A 20,306-nucleotide genomic window follows, 5' to 3' on the forward strand; every position below is an offset into this window, starting at 1 on the left:
TTTAACTACGGTTTTATTCATAAAGTTATAGCTTCTTTCTTTACAATATACAATTTGAATCGCTTTATGGGAGCCAAGAACGTTCAACCAAAATTGTCAAAATATACTATCACATCACAGCAACTTAATTGCACTGCTTTGGGGATCTGGTAGACCTAGTCTTCACTCTCTGGAGTGTATTACATAACACGTCTCAAAACGATAATGACTGTATCATTTCTCTCTCGACTAATACTCTGATCAAAATTTTAAAATGCCAACTAGCATTGATGTCAATCCTGAATTCTTTCTCGGTTGCTTCAACCTGTAACGAGACTACGTAGATGAAACGTTCCAGTTCCCTGTACAAACAAAGTTGAACAGCATGCCATCCCCTTAATCATCAACAAATCCTTGCAGCATAATATGGGTGAAAGCCATGGCTCTCAAGCTATTCAAATTCATATTCAAAGATGAAGGAATTTTGTCTGATGAATTATTCCCTTAGTGGCTAAACGTTAGAAAACCGACCAAAAAACTTGAGGCCACAATGTAAAAACTTATAAAAGTTAAAACACATGAACCTAAAATGAAAAACAAAAAGGGAATTAAGATATAAAAGGGGAATTCTGCAAATATTTCATTTTGAGAGAACAGGACGTCCTCATTACGATTTTTTTTGTATAAGAGAAAACAAATTATTCAAAACGAAGGCGCCAGAGTCTACTTAGGTCCAATCAGCTGCAAGTGACAAACCCTAATTCTTGAGTGTCAACGATCCCTCCCATGTCAAGGCCGATTTTATTTTTTTTAATTTGCACTGCGCCAGTGACTGATTTCTCGAAAATGTGCCATCTTCTGCTAAATCAGGAATATTTAGTCTCTCCCTCCAGTAATACCTGATCCACATCCCTCCTGGAGGCAAGACTAGTAGGTCATGCACACGTGATCTGCAAACACTTCGTCCAAGACGCTGACTTGATTCTTCAGTGAGTGAAACATTTAGTTTTGCTCAGCGCATAGATTGCAGTCCTCTATTACGTAACTGCACTGCATTGCCTTCATTTGCCCTTGTATTAAACAAGAGACTCTATTGGCGTTTAACTAAACCTCTTCTGTCTAACCATTATGGCCATCACTATGCCTCACGCGGTACGCACATTACGCTCAAGCAGCCAAACCTCGGCTTTTTGTCTTCGACTTTCAATTACTTCTTGGCTATGCCGATCTAAAAGAAACGTAAGTCTGATTTCGTTCTTGATAAAGTGATAAGGGTTATGATAGCTATTCGTCAGAGGTAGGAATATTTCCTGCTGTCTCTTCCATTGTTTATTGAAGGTTTCCTCTCGTATGAATCTCCAAGTTTGTAACATACTTTATAATATTTATACCTGTGTGTCGGCTTTTATGATAAACCTAAAATTGTAACCATATTGAGGTGCCGTGCAACTAACAGAAGGTAAATCCTAAAGACATGTCGATATTTACGAGTCAAGTTTAATAAACTAGATGTGCTTGTTTGAAGCAAATCGGGATAGAGACTGGTGATCTGACGTTGTTCACCTATACAAGAGCCCGCGTAATAGATGGAGCGAACCAGCGATGGGATGACTGATCGACATCTTATGGAAGACGAAAAGTGACCATCTACTTTTCTGCTATCAGAATGGTAGAAAAGAAAATTCTGTGGTCTTATAACATGAAATTTCGACTTTCCTACTTTTCTGCCAACTCAAAAAGCAGATAGAACATTGTTTGGTTGTGCATTTTTCCATTTTTCTGGTTTTCTGCTTCAAGAAAAGCAGATTTTACATTTTTCTCCATTCCCTCGCGGCTGAAAAGCGGCCATCTGTTTTTTTGCTTTCGGGTAGGAAGAAATTTGGATCGAACATTTTGACGACAGCCGTAAATTCAACTTTTTACATAGTTGGCTGAAATTTACTCAGCAAGAAATGAGACCGAGGGGTACCCCCCCAACATGTTCAATCCCTATACACATTCCAGACTATTGTTACTTAACACATCCCCCAAGATGTCTGAAAGGAATTCCCCAGATTCCTGTGAGACAATGACCAACACAAAGCAGGGGGGGTTCTCTCCGACTCATACCTTGCTGCATATGGGCCGAAAAGTGGCCATCTGCTTCAATCGGACGTGCATTACCATCACAAAAGCTCCCTGGCGTTCCAGTGTGCAACCCTGAACAATAAGCAAAACTAAGTTGAACAAGGAAACATACGCAAGCCACACTGAGTTCACCATCGTTTTCGTCAAAGACCTTTGTGCTTTGTTATCTTTTCTACCCTTTCCCTCGCAAAAAGTTCCTGGTCTTGCATATTTGTCCCTGTGGACAATTATTTTCGCCCACTCCACACGGGTACGTGATGCACTATGTCTGATGACCGAGTAGCGATTCCTTCCAATTTGTTGACTTCAAATGCAAAATCCCGTCCGTTATGGATAGCCCCCTCTGTTGATCGAGTATATTTAGTGCTACCATGTGGAAAGAGTGCACTGGTAATAAAAACATTGACGTTTTGTCTAATAGAAAAGTATTTACTATAAAACCAAGTGTTAGTGCCAAAATCAATCCCGTGAAAGCATTATAGCGCCCTCTGTTGTTCACAGACATTTAGGCTGTAATGGTGGGATGTCAACACGGGGCATTGCTCGTTTTCTTCATGAGCCGAGTGGAATGGACGGTGGAGGAAAAACGTTTTTTCAACCTCTGCATCTTTCTGCTAGGTTAATCTCTTGAAGGACATGAAGGAAAGAATTTGGAAGCCTCTGTAAGACTAAGAGCTTTGTATCCCTTTGTGCAGGGACCTTTTATAAACTAGTGTGTATCACATGTATGGGGTTTTGACAAGTTACGTAGAATTACAATTTGGAAGAGACAGTTGAAACGTACACCAGCGTGAACTCTTGCTTTTATTTTAGTGCACAGTATAGACTGATATCTTCAAAGAACTGCGAGAGCGTTGGAAACTTCTGGGTGTACTTGCAGGCCCAGTCCATTCACTCAATTACCAGATGTACGTGAAATAGTGAGAAGATGGGCAATAGAGCTAGTACATGAAGAAGGGCCCATGACGCGATAAAAGGGCATGTACACCAAGGTACAACAAAGAAGTGAGCTAGCCACGGGCAGTACATGATATAGCCTTTATTTTCTTGTATTCATTCAATGTTTACCGAATTTGAAGAGGAACAATTTCTCAAGGATTGATGGCATGCAGAAATATTATTGTGCAATAAACCAGAAGAGAATTAAGACTTGTGAGCAACTACAAAGTAAGGCTTCGTGACAGCGATGAATGACAAGAAAATCCAAAATGTCCGAGACCAAGAAAGAGCTCTTCATTGCTGATTCTCCAACGCTCGTTTACACGTTTAATAGTTCCCAATTTTACTAAAATGCACTTTTAGGATTTTCAAAATAATCCACTATACACAGCTGGTGATTAAAGTTGAGTATATATGTGGGGAGTTGCCCGTATATTTATCATGTATAATCTACATGCACATGGTATACGCCTTTAAGATCCTTTCAATGTTTACGTTGTTGCATAGCAACTGAGAGGGTCCCCTCACCCTTCACGTTGACGTGGCCTTGCGCCTCTATTGGAATTAGCTCCATTTAATTTCTATCATGATAACATAAGATGTAGCCGGAATACCTTCCGCTGACTTCATTATCTGTTTTAAAACGCTTGGATTCATTTGTATTGTATTACGGGCATTGTCAACATTTTTACTATTTATACCGCGCTTGGATATGCCGGTCTGCCCAGTGTGCGTTACCGACCCTTCGACCACGTCTAGTCCTTTTTTCTTTCCGTGGCCATCTCGGTGGAGACAGCGCAACATTTCGGGACCATTTCGGACAGTTTTCAGCCTGTTCCCTTGGAGTTGCTGGGCCCTGCAGACCACTGTAGGTCTCACAACCCGTGGTGTCTGGGTGAGTCGGGGTTTGGGGGGGTATTTGGCATATCCTAGCGCCGGTATTTTGTAATTTCATCCATTATACGTTGCCATTTATGGTCACTTATAAACGTTCGACATGTACATCGTCTTCGCGCTGTACCGTCACGTGGTCAGTGCATTTGCATAAAGCCCCAAAGCCACCGTGAATAGAAATTTGGGTTGTGCTGTTAGCTTAAATAGCATATTCGCTTCTATGTATTATGTGTGATATGTATAAGCAGTACGCACTCATGCCATTGCAGTCCACCATTGCAATTGATGTCATTGTTGTTTAATTATTGTCCATGAATCAACTAAAGCACTTATGTAATTAATTAGGGTTCATGCCTTTTGTATTAATTTATAGGGTTTTCTTTCCATTGACGAATAAATTGGAGGTGATTATTTGACGACCTGTGTTACAAGCTGATCCAATCCATCCCTTACCGGGAGACCAGTCTCCCCCCTCCGGATCGTCAGGGTCCGCCCCCAGCGGGCGCGCAAGCGCTGCCGCTACAAGTTCTTGGCGTCGTAGACAGGATTGGATGAATGTGGAGCTTGATGTTACTGTACCCCAGATACCGTCGTGTGATGAGGGACGAGACTGCTTTTTGTTAAGACACCCTGTGGTTATAGTTTGTTATTATTATTGTGTAATAACACCTTTTTGCTTAAATGCACTTTCTACTGTAAAGGTAATCACATGTGAGTGCCTGCCTTTTTTAAGCCTATGCGTGTTCTTAAGGCAATTTCCTGATTTAAATGTCATTTTTCTTACATGTTACATGTTTATTGGAGTACTTGTATATCTCATTTTTCTCGTAACTGCCCGGGGTGCCCAGCAGTTTGTCAGCACATGTATTTTGATACCATAGTGCTTGTATTAGTACGTAGCTCTGTTGGTGATTGCATTTTAAGAGGTTTTGCCTCTCTTGTTGTTTTTGGTGGCCCGTACGTGGTTTGTTTGTCACTCTGACGTTTTGACTTTAGTTGACTTCAGACTAGAACCATGGCGACACCTGAGGGTTTGGCTGATGTAATAACAAGGTCGAACCAGGCATTGGCAGAAACTCTGGCCAATGCTTTTAAAGGGCTCAAATACCAGAGGGCCTTGACGGTTAAGCTCTCGAAATTTAACGGGCGCCCAAGGAAATCTGGGGACCCGACCCTGACTGAGTGGCTTGACGATCTTGAAACTTATTCCCGTCAATTGGGCTTGTCTGAGGACGAGAAGTTGTTGGTAGCAATAGATCACCTCGGTGGTGACGCAAAAGAAGAAGTTCGCTGCTGTCCAAAGACCGAGAAAGACCAGTTTAGCAAACTTCGGGCTCTTCTTAGGTCTAGATTTGGCACCAAGGAGACAGTGCAGTCACTGAACTGCACATTTTACTCCCGAAATCAACTAGAGGGAGAGAGCCTGGAGGACTATAGTAGGGTACTCATGCGACTATATGACCGCATGGAAGCGGCTTCCACAGACCGAAGTGAGAAAGAGGCACTGGGTAAACTCAAACAAAGTGCTCTTAAGGAACAACTCACGCGTGGTGCGCGTGATGTGTTAACGAAGCGCGAGCTTCGTCGACTTATACATGAGAACCCTGAACTCCCTTTCTACAAGTTTAGGGAGCTTGCTTTGAACATCTTGCGCGATGTTGATGGTGAACCAGCAAGAACATGCCCACCGACATGTTCTGTGCCTGACATGAATGGTGCGGCTCCGCATGTGGATGCCGTGACCTCTTCTTCGAAGACTGCGCGTATAGGGGGCGATCACGAGTTACTTACTGCATTGATCGAGGGCCAGAAGCATCTGCGCGAAGCAGTGGAGCGCCTCACGCGACAGCAAGCGGAAACCTTAAAGCAGATACAGAAGTTGACAAACACAATTGCTTGTCAGAGTACTGCTGACCAAGCAAACCAGAAACAAATTCCGAAGAATCGGAAAACCCCTGTGCAGTGTACTTATTGTAAGAAGAGCGGGCATTCAGTTGAAAAGTGCTTCAAGAAAGAGTACGACTTGAAGGCTAGCGCAGAGAAAGAGCAAACTGGTAGCCAGGCAAAAGCATCTGACAGACATGTTCAGGAAAACATGTCGCCTCCGTCGTAGAGGGCGAGACGTCGGAGGAAAGTGTTAATGAAGAGCCCACATTCAGTCCCATTACTTCTGATACAAGTAGGGTTTGTGTAGAAGCTGACAGGCGTAAGCTTTTTGCCAGCAGTCCTACTGCTGTGATTTTGATCAATGGAGTTCCGGCAAGGTGTATTTTGGACACCGGAGCCGAGACTTCGATGATATCATCACAGTTCTACCATGGCCATTTGGCTAAGGTAGTTGGGGGGTTGGATGATGTGGGTGGGTTCTTCAAATTGATGGGTGCGAATCACCTCGAAATACCACTTGAGGGTTACTTGGAGACACAAGTTGAGATTTTAGGCCAGAGGTTCTGTGCCAGTTTTGTAGTCTCTAGTAGTAAACTCTGTCCCGATCCTGGGGACAAGAGTAGTAAATACCCAGTTTTGCTGGGGTGTAACATTCTTAGGAAGGTCGCATCCAATGCAAAGTTTCTGGAGGTCTGTCGGCCAAACTCGGACTGGGATTTGGCCATTCGTTGGTTCCGATCCATGACGTGTGCTGGTGCAGATGGAGGGGTAAGGGAACCTGTGACCACCATTTTTGATGTCTTGACACGTGGTGAAGAGACAATCCAACCACGGACCGTGAGAGAAATTCACTGTGTACTAGGTGGGTCTGTAGTCGACCCGCAAGGTAGACTTATGTTAGTCCAACCTTACCCAATTAGTTCATCATTGGATGAAATTCATTGCGGAGTACGTGATCTAGAGGATGCGTGCCACATTGTTGAGGGTCTGCAGCAGGTGGATGGACCTCATTTGTCATTGTTGGTCGCGAATACAAGCCCCAATCCATTGGTAGTTCCACCTTCCACTAAAATAGGTACTGTGAGTGATGCTTGTTTGACAGAGCAGGTTGTGGTTGATTCTATTGATAACTGCTTCCATGTGTCCGTGCACAATGTTGTGGCAGGTGTGCCAGACGTGACGGATGTTGATGCTGAAAGTTCTGGGCCGGTGGGTTCGGAATCCCCTGGGCATGGTGGTGTGCAGGGTTCTTGTGATCAGCAAGGGGAGTTGTTTGTGTTCCATGATGGTACAGAATTCTTGTTGCCTCCTGGTATTAGTCTTAGGAGTCTAAATGCCACAGATGCACTGTCAGCGGCCGAGTTGATTCGGAAGCACCAGAATGTTTTCTCGAAGGGTCAATTTGATCTCGGCTACTGTGATTTGATCCCGCATGAGATTCACCTTTCAGATGAAAGGCTGATTAACTTGCCTTACCGCCGAGTAATACCAAGTCAGATATCAGAGGTGAAGAAATTGTTGCAGGATCTGCTTGACCGTAAGATAATCCGGCGATCAGCGAGTCCGTATGCTAGCCCAATAGTGCTGATTAGGAAAAGAGATGGACAGTTGCGACTGTGCGTCGACTATAGGTGTCTTAATGCTAAAACGCATAGAGACGCTTTTCCGCTACCTAGGATCGATGAGACCCTAGAATCACTCGGAGGGGCCAAGCTGTTCTCTTCTCTCGACCTAGCGCATGGCTACTTTCAAGTAGCCATGCATCCTGACTCGGTAGCCAAGACTGCGTTTAGAGTGCCTTGGGGGTTGTACGAATTCCTTCGTCTTCCCCAGGGGCTCTGCAACAGTCCAAGTACTTTTCAAAGGATCATGGAGCTGATCTTTGGCGACATGAACCTTTCAGAATGTGTATTGTACTTGGATGATTTGCTCGTCTTCTCGGATACTTTCGAGGAACATTTAAGGAGGTTGGACAAAGTGTTCAGTAGGCTTGAGACCCATGGCCTGAAGTTAAAAGGCACTAAATGTCAGTTGTTCCGCACATCCGTTACCCACCTTGGTCACATTGTCAGTGACCAGGGTATTGCTGTAGATCCTACCAAGATCGAGAGAGTCAGAGACTGGCCGACTCCAACTAACCTTGATCAGCTTCGTTCATTTCTGGGACTAGCGTCCTACTATAGGCGCTATGTGCAGGGGTTTGCAAAAATTGCAGCACCCCTGCATGCACTGAGCGGCAAGGCCCCAGAAAAAGTAGGGAACTCTAGGGGGATCCTGCCTTGGTCAGAGGAAGCTGATGAAGCCTTTCAGACCTTGAAGAGCGCGCTTTGCAGTACACCAGTTTTGGCCTACCCTCAGTTTGACAGGGACTTTGTGCTTGAAGTTGACGCGTCCCTTAAGGGACTCGGGGCATGTCTATCCCAACGCGACGATTCGGGTTGTCTTCACCCCGTAGCATATGCCAGCAGAGGGCTCAGGGGAGCGGAAAGAAATTATTCCGACCTCTCTAGCTTTAAGCTAGAGCTTCTTGCCCTAAAGTGGGCTGTGTCAGAGAAATTCAGAGAGTATCTTTGGGGTAGGCATACACTGGTTTTGACTGATAACAGTCCTGTTGCCCACTTGCAGACAGCCAAACTAGGTGCAACTGAGCAACGTTGGGCTGCTCAGTTGGCCCCGTTCGACTTAGAGATAAGATATCGATCAGGTCGAAGTAATAAATGTGCTGATGCACTCAGTCGGAACCCCCCTGAGGTGACTGATGTTGGGGCGGCGTGTGTGTTTCAAACTTCAGCGGAAAGTACCTCTGTCCCCGTAGAGCTGAGGCCTGCCTCAGCAGGCCATTCCGATTGTGCAGGAGGTGTGAGCGCATCTGATGATGACGCTCCCTTGGTGACACCTTCGGTGTTCCCATCATATTCCCACTCTGACCTGGCGACAATGCAGAAACAAGATGAGGCCCTTGGAGTTGTGTGGGGTCTTTGGAATCGCCGCTGGGACCCTGGGCAAGGTCACGCTGATGCTGATAGCTCTAATGCAGAGGTAAAAGGATGGGTCCGAGAGTGGTCACGCTTGATAGAGTGTAAGGGTGTGCTATATAGGTCTGTTGAGGACCCCGGACTTGGTCAGGTGACTCAGCTCTTAGTTCCAAAGAGGTTGCGAAGGGTTATTCTTGAGGCGTCACACGATCAGTGGGGCCACCAAGGGGTTGGCAGGACCCTTAATTTCATTAGAAGGCGTTGCTTCTGGCCGGGGATGAGTTGCCATGTGCGGGAGCACATCCGTACCTGTTATCACTGCACAGTCTCTAAGGCTCCAACACCAACAGTACGTCCACCGATGAGACATCTGCTTGCGTTTCGCCCACTCGAGAGGTTGGCAATTGATTTCCTAAAGCTTGACCGCGGTCATGGTAATTACGAGGACGTCTTGGTGATGACCGATTCCTTCACCAAGTTTGCGGTGGCTGTAGCTTGCAAGGACCAGACGGCACCTACGGTTGCTCGAGTCCTGCGGGACGAATGGTTCACACGTTATGGGGTCCCTGCACAAATCCATTCAGATAGAGGGAGGAATTTCGAGAGTCACCTGGTACAGGAGATTTGTGACTTGTATGGTATCAAGAAGACCAGAACGTCCCCTTACCATGCGCAAGGAAATGGGCAGACCGAAAGGTTCAATAAGACTTTGTGTGGTCTTATAAAGTCACTGGATAGTCATAGTAGGAGCAAGTGGCCAGAACTGCTTCCGTACCTTGTCTTTATGTACAACAGTACACCCCATTGTGTAACTGGCTTTGCGCCATATACACTAATGTTCGGTAGGGAACCTCTCGTACCTCTTGATCAGCTCATTAGCAATACGGGCAAGAGTTGGAGCGAGAATGTTGCTCAGCAGCAAGCAACATTCCTAAAGCGTGCGCACAAGTTGGTTAAGGATCGTATGATCAGCGCAGCAGCGGCTAATAAGCAGCGCTATGACAAGCTAGCCCAGGCGAGCCCTCTTCCGATTGGGAGCAGGGTATTAGTGAAGCGGTGTGCATTCACAGATCGCCATAAGCTAAGCAACCACTTCTGTGAGGAACAGTACATAGTCGTGAAGCGCAATTCTGCGAAGGACTTGTATGCTGTTAGGCCTGCTCTAGGAGGTCCGGAAAGATGGCTGAACCGGAAAATGTTGGTTCTTGACCCTAGAGGGGAACTCACCCAGTCAGGGGATCCATTTCAGAAGTTGCCAACCATAAAAGATTGTTCTGATTCTGATACAGGATCAACTTCAGGTGACTCTGAGGATGAGCTGCTGATCGCTGTTCCAGGGCGGTTGTCTGATCGTGCTGACAAGTCCGTTGCGGAGTTGCCTTCTGGTGAAGAAGCTGTTCCCCAGCCCAAAGAAACGACTGGACCGCGACGTTCTGAACGTCTGAGGCAGAAATGCCAATCCAGCACCCTGCCTACTGGAGTCACCTAAATTAGTTCCTGTAGTTTCATTGCAAAGCCTTCTAGCAAGCTGAGAGGAGGGGTCGCCTGTGTGTAGCAGGACAGTGGCATTTTGCCACCTCCTTATTCATGCTTGTCAGCTTGGTCGAGCTGTAGTGGGCTTGTGCTGTTTCGATCATGTACATTATGTAATTTGATCTAGGTGGTGCACATTGTATGCCCAAAGTACATGTATTTTGCCTGTACGTATATTTTTGCATTCAGTTTGTTATACATGTAATATATTGGTACATGTAGTTTAGAGTTAGACTAAGCACCTAAGACTAAGTTCTGAAGTACCCTTGTTACTTTGTTATTTTGCCCTCGTTTGTTTTTCGACGGCTTTGCAATGTCTGAACCGCTCAATGTATATTTGTTCGGGCACTCTTTTGTGAAAAGACTTGATAGGATGGCCCGTCAGGAACACCAGTCCGTGGAAGAATTACTTGGGCTTGCTGCAGAAATTAACTTGACTGTCGAGGGTCATCCAGGTTTGAGTTATGACCGTCTATTTAATCATGTTGATTATTACTGCCAAAAGATGCGGTTGTTGAATTCCATTGACGTTTTGGTACTTGATATTGGTACAAATGATCTCTGTCTCCCTGAAATTACGCCAGAGGTTCTAGTTGGGAAGAGTTTTGAGTTCCTAGATGTGTTGGAAAGTAGAGGGATATCACCCCGAAAGGTGGTATTCCTATCTATAATACAACGATCTAAAATCACTAGATCTGGACAGGTCGCGGTGACGACTTTCAATCATAGAACGAGAAGGTTCAACTCACTCTTCAGTAGGAGACCTAAGTCGGAACGTCAGAACGTGTATCTGTTCACGCAGAAGCGTGTGAACTACCCTAAGTATTTGAGTGATGGTTGTCACCTCAATATAGAGGGTATGAACAAGTATTGCAAGGGTCTCCGAGCGGCCATTGTTCGCTATGGCTTTCACTAATTTGTAGAACTAATACATATATTTTTCCCTTGCAACTACGATTTTTAGCTAGGCTATATCGAAGAAGATCAAAGGTGTCCACTCTTGAAAAAGAGACAGGCTGTGCCTCACCGATGATCACGCATTCTTTTGCATCACTTTTATCGGATGTTGTTAACATGTTTTATACTTTTGTACTTTAAAAAAAAGTGATTGACAGCCGTTAAGTGATCACCAATGAGTGTCTTTTGAGGATAAATCATTTTAGACAAGTTTGCCCTGGAAAGGGGAATCCCATTTTGGTATTATGTCTCCAAACTTTATCTTACATCAGTGATATATTATGTGAGGTTATTCCCGGCGTTATGCTGTTAACATCACCATCCTGGGGCGTATGGTGTCAAAGTAGGGAACTTGTGGGGAGTTGCCCGTATATTTATCATGTATAATCTACATGCACATGGTATACGCCTTTAAGATCCTTTCAATGTTTACGTTGTTGCATAGCAACTGAGAGGGTCCCCTCACCCTTCACGTTGACGTGGCCTTGCGCCTCTATTGGAATTAGCTCCATTTAATTTCTATCATGATAACATAAGATGTAGCCGGAATACCTTCCGCTGACTTCATTATCTGTTTTAAAACGCTTGGATTCATTTGTATTGTATTACGGGCATTGTCAACATTTTTACTATTTATACCGCGCTTGGATATGCCGGTCTGCCCAGTGTGCGTTACCGACCCTTCGACCACGTCTAGTCCTTTTTTCTTTCCGTGGCCATCTCGGTGGAGACAGCGCAACATTTCGGGACCATTTCGGACAGTTTTCAGCCTGTTCCCTTGGAGTTGCTGGGCCCTGCAGACCACTGTAGGTCTCACAACCCGTGGTGTCTGGGTGAGTCGGGGTTTGGGGGGGTATTTGGCATATCCTAGCGCCGGTATTTTGTAATTTCATCCATTATACGTTGCCATTTATGGTCACTTATAAACGTTCGACATGTACATCGTCTTCGCGCTGTACCGTCACGTGGTCAGTGCATTTGCATAAAGCCCCAAAGCCACCGTGAATAGAAATTTGGGTTGTGCTGTTAGCTTAAATAGCATATTCGCTTCTATGTATTATGTGTGATATGTATAAGCAGTACGCACTCATGCCATTGCAGTCCACCATTGCAATTGATGTCATTGTTGTTTAATTATTGTCCATGAATCAACTAAAGCACTTATGTAATTAATTAGGGTTCATGCCTTTTGTATTAATTTATAGGGTTTTCTTTCCATTGACGAATAAATTGGAGGTGATTATTTGACGACCTGTGTTACAAGCTGATCCAATCCATCCCTTACCGGGAGACCAGTCTCCCCCCTCCGGATCGTCAGGGTCCGCCCCCAGCGGGCGCGCAAGCGCTGCCGCTACATATATTTTAATGTATCATAATTTCCCTCGAAGGAAAGTAAACAAACTCCTGTAACCCTTGATTTATATTTTAGAAATGAATCGACAACTTCTGTATGAAACTTAATGCATATTTTAGTATCAAAAATCAACAAAACGACTTCTGCCATTTCAATTCAAAACAGAAAATGTGATCGAAAATACCCCACATAAACGTTTGAAACATTTATGTACACAGTTTCAAGATATTTGTGTTCCTTCGGTTAGTTACGTAACTTCACGCATAATGTTGTAATGGTAGATTAAAATACAGCAAGATGCAACTTACTTCAAGTTATGTATGAAAGACTATTTTATATAGCCCTACATGCCCCAAACATGACGTTTGACCAACGAACGTCATTAATACAAAACTAAATCTCCATTGAAACTCCAACAACTGTGCCATTGTCACTGACAACGGTATATACTTTATACAGTATACAGCATATATCTTGTCGTGTTCCATATTTGAAAGAGTTACATTTGCATGGCACGACATCATTTACGAATTGTAAAAACAACATTTATGTAGTTATTTTCCTTCTTAATTGAAGAAGTTTACATATTGATTCATGTTATAAAAACCCAGACTGTTTTCAGTATTTGTTCTATTAGTATGACTGACTTGTTAATTTAACTTCGTGGCAATGGTTTGCTAGTCAAAGCCTCAACTTCAAAACGTGCAATATGTAGACACTGATAACAACAGATCCAACTTTCGATACATACCTTTAAAACTGAACCCAATTCCTATAACAATCAGTGAGCAAAATTATAACAGTGACATTACAATCGTATAGGATGCATACAAAACTATGCAATAACTTGACAGTGACTCACTTATACATCTGTACACTAGCCTTAATATACAGTCAATAATCCACAGATGAGATTAATGTGACGTATGTAGCTATTACACGTGTGTTCTGTGAAGCCAACGGACAACCGATCACTGGGTAAAGCAAAGCCGGCCGTAGAAAAACGGACAGTATTAAAAGGAACTCGTAGTTGTTCTTTAATTTCCAGGAAGAGAAGCAGTTTACGTATTTATTCATTATGAAATCCGAGAAAGTTTACAATATTTCTTACATTAGTATTACGTGACGTGGTGTTTTTACATCATGGTGATGTTTTGTTAGTCAAAGCGTTCAACTTTGTGAAGTGCAAAGTGTAGGAATTGTACTGATATCAATCTGTGCGGCTTTCTACACCTTTAAAACCGGACCTGACCCAATTGCAATAACCATTGGGGAGAAACTGCAATAATAAATGACTGTCAGTTACATTACACTTAAAACATATATATGCAGACCCAGTGACAGTTCACACTGGCTCAAATATACCTCTGCATAAACCGTCCTGGCCCTTTAAAGAGAATAAACCCTCAGTCCTCTAGTATTTTCTGTGGAGAGAAACCCACTGCCAATTCACCAATTCGTTTATGAACTACACAGTGCACTCGATAAATGTATGTGTCATTTTGCCATGGAGTAGTATATAATAATTGTTTTGAAAGGCAAATTAGCATGGGGACGACACAAGTGTGGGCGTGGTTTGGGCATGACGTCACTCCTACAGATCAAGCCAAATCTGATGCAGTCATCGACCACCATTTTCTAATGAACGGGGGAGGGAATCAAGCACGAATGAACACGAATGAACGCTGCGTTTTATTATAATTCGTTACAAATTTAAAAATGGCAGTTGTCCCCAATGATGGCTCTTGGTTCTTTGGAGTTTATTGTAATATATTAATTGGTGCTGAGCTTTAAGAATTATAAAGCTTATACAGTGAATGTTATGGACATTTGAACAACGAAATATAAAGAGAATATGAACCTAAGACGTAAACCACTTCAAAGTAAGAGTTTTGGGGAGACGTGGTTGAACAACAGTGGAAATTATATGAGTGGAAAATGAGTTTCCATTGATCCACATTTCTCAAAAATCCTTCACGTAGCGTTTAGTTTGTACGTGACTCATTCGGCTTGTAATTAATTTTGGCGGCTTGGGTAAATCTGCCTTTGACCCTCAAATAACAAAATATATGAAATTGTAAATTTGTAATGTTTTAAAACCTTTAAATTTTTTTGGGGGGTAGGCTGTTGATGTCGACTCACACGACACCAGTGCTGCTTGCGTACGGAGAGAGGGCGGAGCTAGCCACCGAAGAATGTATCCTATTGAGCCGAAATTCTTTTAACAAATCATATTGGGAACTTGACTGGGTGCTTATGAATAATTATAAAGATGAACAAGGAAATTGACTCCAGTCCATTTCTTTGTTCAGCTTTATAGAAATTCTTTTAAGAATTGTCATTTAATCTCAAAAACATTTTTACTAGGAACTTTTTGAACCCTGCGACATTCTCTATCACAGGTTTATTTCAAGTCAGTCTGACATCAGTCACAAGACAATCGCAAGTTGATCACAAGTCTCTCACAATAACACAAGTTGATCACAAGTCTGTCAGAAGTTGATCACAAGTCTGTCACCACCATAACCTAACACTGCCATCACCACCACCCTTGTATCAAGACCAACCAACAACCAACCATCAAGTCAAGCTGGTAACCATCCTTAACTTCTCTGCGCAGATCTGTCGTTGACATTAATCATCGAAGGGTTCATCATCTTGAAAAAGAATCCCGACTTTGAGCAGTAATCATCCAGCAACATCCTTAGGGGGCAAACCTGCGTCAAGCCTGCGCTGCGGTAGGGCTAACTGCGCTGTGCTAATCCTCGCCGGTTTCAAGGCCAAAGTTTTGTACCATATTTCTCCCGCTCTGTTCAGATTGTGGCACATGGAAAGAATTCTGTCCAGAAGTTGGACAACATGTATTAGTTTTAATAGGGCACAACATGGCAACGGAAGACAGCGACTCCCATTGAAAATGTACACATGAAGCCTGCCCATTTTAAACTAAAAGCCATGTTGTCTCCAAAATGTTGGGCTCATCTCTGTAAACATTCGTCGTTCTCCCGGCAGATTAAAATTGAAAGAGACAAAAGTAAATGATTGGCCTTTTTTCACCGGTTGGTGGAACAGATTACAACCAAGTAGGGGCAGAGTATTTGACAAGGATGGAACACCAGATGAGCATGTGTGGGGCCTCTGCCGTGGTTGGGTTGAAAGAGAGGTTCCGCCGGCAAGAGAGTTCGTCTGCAAGTCCAGCCTCACTTTCATCCAAGTATTGCTGTTCATGGTAGAATTGGTGTTTGGCTGAAAGGGTACTATTTGCAAGTCTTTGTTTTGGAGCGTGGCCTGCTTGACTCCCAATATGGTAGTTCCTTGAGGGTTTGGTCGATAGAGAGGCTACACTTGCAAGTAGAGCAATCCACTGCTTAATACTGTCGACCTTTACACAGCATAGCTGGTACCCAGTATTTGTTTGGCGCCCCCTGTTGCCCAGCTTGTAGAAAAATTGAATCTGATTATCATAGGTTGGTAACCAAATAACAGTGAAGTGGCGAAAAATTATTGATGATCAACTGTTTGGGTTTGCAAACTTACCGTCGCATAAGAGCAACCTCTGACACAGGTTTGAATGTGGGATTTTCTCTTGTCAAAACGTTTCATGACATTCATGTCTGAATGCAACCAGTCTCATTATTTTCCCCACAATTCTTCACACGTAAAGTACACTTTTCTTGTAAGTTCCTTAAAGAACAAATTGTAATACAAACAGACATTGTGCAGTAGTTGAGTCACGAATTGTAAACACGGTTGTTTAATGTCTGTAATAAATGATTAAACAATCCCATAACCGAAGAAATGTTACCTATCCGTGCTTGCTTGTATCTAGACAGGAGCGTTCGATTGCATCTCTTACAAGGGTTGTCATTTGGATGAGCCAACCCGACTCCCCAAATTCAATGCATGTAACACAGCAATCGGTCTATGGTGTTATACCCACAGCTGATTGGTCAGCGCATGTAGCACATGTTATGGTTAATGACTTGGGTATCCATGCCTACCTCTGTTTCGCCACACTACTTTGGTGTAGCTTTTTTTTTTAAAAATTTGAGTTGGACACCATTGTAACACGTACAATGAGGGCGCTGTTTGCCGAATAAACCGTCAATCCCTGTTCCTCCCATTTGTCAGTAGCTTAGGTCTGAGCAACAATCCCCCTCAAGACAACTTTTTTGTTCACCCCTCGTTTGTCACACTGGTAGGGCGCCACCACAAACGTGGTATGAGTGACGCAACGTTCGGCAATGCTGAAAACTTCGTCATATTATAGGAAACACTCAGTTTTACTTTTGCTTGTGAAGATGACCTGCGTTTTGTCCAACAGGAAAGTATTTACTTACCAAGTAACACCAAAACAGTCAGCAGGCCATGGGTGGTGCATGTAGCCTTCGTTTTCTTGATTTGAGTCGTCAATTCAGACAGAGAAAGTTCACCTTTCGGTTGAAATGCCGTTGCTTAGATTGATTACGCGAATCAACCTCACGCTAACACACGGTGTGCTTTTACAGTCTAATCAGCAAAGTTACATCCGTTAGAAGACAACCATGAATGTCGCAGGGTGATTAACGCGCAAAATGTAAAGAGCATCTCTTAAGCACCCCTGACAAGTGGGCGTGGCTTGTGTATGACGTCACTCCAACAAATCAGTTACAGCAAATCTTACGCAGTCGTCGACTACCAATTTCGAAAAACCAATGCAATTTATTGAAATTCATTATAAGTTAAAAGTCGAAGCTGCCCCCAGTGATGGCTTCTAGCTGTTCACAGTTCATTGTAATGTTTATTAATAGCAGTCACCATCTTGGAAGAGAGTGCTTTGTTCTGCCATGGCAGGTTCTAGTGCAATTAAATTTTAAGAATTGAAAAACCTCTTACCATGGATATCATGCACATTTGAGCAACAAACCAGAAAATAATTAGGACCTAAGACGTACGTCACTGCAATCTTTGTGGCAGCAGTTAATAACAAGAAAATGTTCAAAATGTAAGAGATTAAGATGGAATGATTTATTTTTTTATTCTTCAGCGCTTTACATGATTGTTTTACATTAAACTTTTCTATACATGTAGTTTCAAATGCTACTCAAGTTACCTTTTAATAATTTCAAAATAATCCAGCGTACACCTGGTGTTGATTGCAAACTTGAAGTTGTGGTTACATGTTCAAAATATCACAATTTTTCCTTTGATTTTTTTGTAGGTAAACAAACTCCTTTAAGAAACATTATTCAAGTCATATATTTTAGAAGTCTTTGTTCCAAGTATTTTTATGCAAACCGGTGCATATCTTGACTTTCAAGTCAGTACAAAGACTAAATCCACAATGATCCATTATGAAAGTTTGAATCAAAATCTCGACCAAGTCCAACATGTAATACGCCCCTTTAGTTATTTAACAACTTACCCATAATGCTGGTTAGAATACAGAAAGTTACAACTCAGGTTGTATAAAACAATCTACTGTATTGAACCGGATCCATGCCGGACGCTTAAGCAAGCAACCAACGCATAGATTACACAGATAAATACAACCCACAGACAAAGTGGGCGGGGTTTAACAAATTGTTACTTTGCATATTCAGAAAGTAAGCAATGAAGTGATAAAATGCTCTTTCCCACAACAGATCTACTCAACAGACGCGTCGATTCCTTGAAAAGATGTGAACAAACTATCCTTCCTGCATACAACTTCCTGGTCTGATAATGCCATCAACACGTAATTTACTTTGCAAGGACGAAACAGTTGTGATACATTCAACAGTTTTGGTTGATATTTTAAACTTTCATTCCAAGAAGCAATTTGCTTTTTCGTTATCATCAAAACTAGCAGAGTTTTACGATTTTGTGCTGGCGTTCACATGGCATAACATCTACGAGTTGTAAAACAAACTTTTGGTGTTGTTTCTTAATTTTACTTCTTGAGTAGGAGTTTTGTACTTGTCAATCATTAAAATCCGAGACAGTTCAGAGTATTTCCTGCTTTAGGTTGATGTGACATGTTAATTTTAATTGTCAAAGCCAGTCAAAGCCCTCAACTTCAAGAAGCCATTATGTACAAATTCTTGATATCAAATGATGCAATATTTGATACAATGCATTTGAAACCTGACTGAGTTCCTGTAACTAATGGACACAACTGTAACAGTAAAACATTCTCAGTGACGTAAATGTTATATGATATACATACAGAAAAATACATATACAATAATTTACAATGAATCATAATGGGCCTAGTCTGCACATCAGCCGTAAGTATACAATCAGTAATCTGCAGATAAGATTATAACCTATACATAGCTGTTACACTCGCATACTAAGTGTGATGTAAATGGTCATCCAATTACGAGATCAATCAAAGAAGGTCTCAGAATAAAGGACAATACTGCCCAATACTGCCCATTTTGGCTGAAGCTAAAAAAAGATGTGAGGATTCGATCCACATGGAATTGTGCACTTGAGTGGCAACAGAGGCAATAGCTGATATCCGAGTTGTGTACAGGATGGTTGCGCAGTCACTTTCTTCCAGAATTCGATTTATATTTTACAATTTATTTTTAATTTACAATAATTTACAATGATTAATATAGGGCCTACTTCTGTACATCAGCTGTTTATCCAGTAATCGTTCAATCAAAGCAAACCTTTTTCTGATTTTAATTATTCCATTTCGAATGTTTTATTAATGGAAACGTTTAATTTATTCATGTATTGAAAGCTAAACAATTGTCAGAAAAATAAACCTATTTGAATCGACTTTTTTCTTCAAGAATTCTGCAAATCACAAATAAAAGGAAGCAGCGCATTTTACCAGTCGACTGAATTCATCAGGAGAAAATGGAAGTATACAATTGGTGGATGGATATACGCGCAGTATACGCGTGGCAAGCTCGTGGTGGAAGTCTCGCCTTCTATCGTGTATAATGTGAGCGAATGAACAAGGAAACGACCTTATTCATCCAGCAACACTTCTGCTTGATGCTCAGCTCTCCGCTCAAATGCTTAGTCGCATCTGTCAGACATAAAATACGCTTGAGAAATGGGTAATTTATGTAGCACATGGATATTCGTGGATATGAAACCTACATGAGTAGATACAGGGACACATTGCTCTTTCAGATGCCACCACGTTTGCCAGATTTGGAGTATTTTTTTAGTCTTTTTAGGGTGGAAAATACCGTCTTTACGCGGGAGGAGGACGTGTAGACAAATGGAGAAATTAAAAAAAGAAAAGATAAAACAAAATATAAGCCAAAAACCCTTGCCCTCTTTCGCGGATAATCGCCAACTAAATCAAATATGGAAATGAAACCTACATCAATAGATACAGGAACATGTGCCCTTTGATTATTTCACGTGGCTTCCTGGCGCATAGGCCTAATGACATCCTATGTTGCGAAGCATCTTTAATGGTCGTCGTTGAGGGGGTACTTCAGTGAGCAGGAATCACTTGATAAGTTCGCTTTCCTTAAATAATGCGCTGATTCCGAACTGGGCGATGAAGTAATCGTTCATTGTTTGTTAACGAGCGTAGTTGTTGTGAGTTCAAATTAGACGGGTAGTGTTTTGGTAGTTAAAATCAAGCCCTTTTCAAGTTGTGGTTCAATTTAAACAATTGCTTCAGCAATCTGTGCTCTGTCGTCATCCGTTAAATTGCAATCGTT

At 42.5% G+C, this 20,306-nt stretch overlaps 1 protein-coding gene and 2 long non-coding RNA genes across 3 annotated transcripts in view; 2 read left to right on the forward strand and 1 right to left on the reverse strand.

Moving 5' to 3' along the window:
• The window catches only part of LOC147795658 (uncharacterized), a 45,041-nt gene extending 24,791 nt beyond the window's left edge, over positions 1-20,250 (reverse strand). The window contains exon 1 of the long non-coding RNA XR_015423581.1: positions 19,386-20,250. This is a non-coding gene — a long non-coding RNA (uncharacterized LOC147795658). The remainder of the gene's footprint in view (positions 1-19,385) is intronic.
• LOC147795660 (uncharacterized) lies at positions 31-16,427 on the forward strand. The gene is made up of 3 exons (XR_015423582.1): positions 31-1,218; positions 14,769-14,842; positions 15,266-16,427. It is a non-coding gene; the product is annotated as an uncharacterized LOC147795660 (long non-coding RNA).
• On the forward strand, positions 3,448-6,185 carry LOC147795661 (uncharacterized). Its single transcript, XM_087130906.1, has 2 exons — positions 3,448-3,940; positions 4,313-6,185. The coding sequence occupies exon 2, from the start codon at positions 4,955-4,957 to the stop codon at positions 6,050-6,052; it is 1,098 nt and encodes a 365-aa protein (XP_086987032.1). The 5' UTR covers positions 3,448-3,940; positions 4,313-4,954; the 3' UTR covers positions 6,053-6,185.
• Positions 20,251-20,306: the final 56 nt, after the last annotated feature.

The sequence above is a fragment of the Acanthaster planci genome, linkage group LG21 (genome assembly GCF_054643075.1).
Source record: "Acanthaster planci isolate LZ-2023a linkage group LG21, COTS_SCS, whole genome shotgun sequence".
Lineage (NCBI taxonomy): Eukaryota > Metazoa > Echinodermata > Asteroidea > Valvatida > Acanthasteridae > Acanthaster > Acanthaster planci.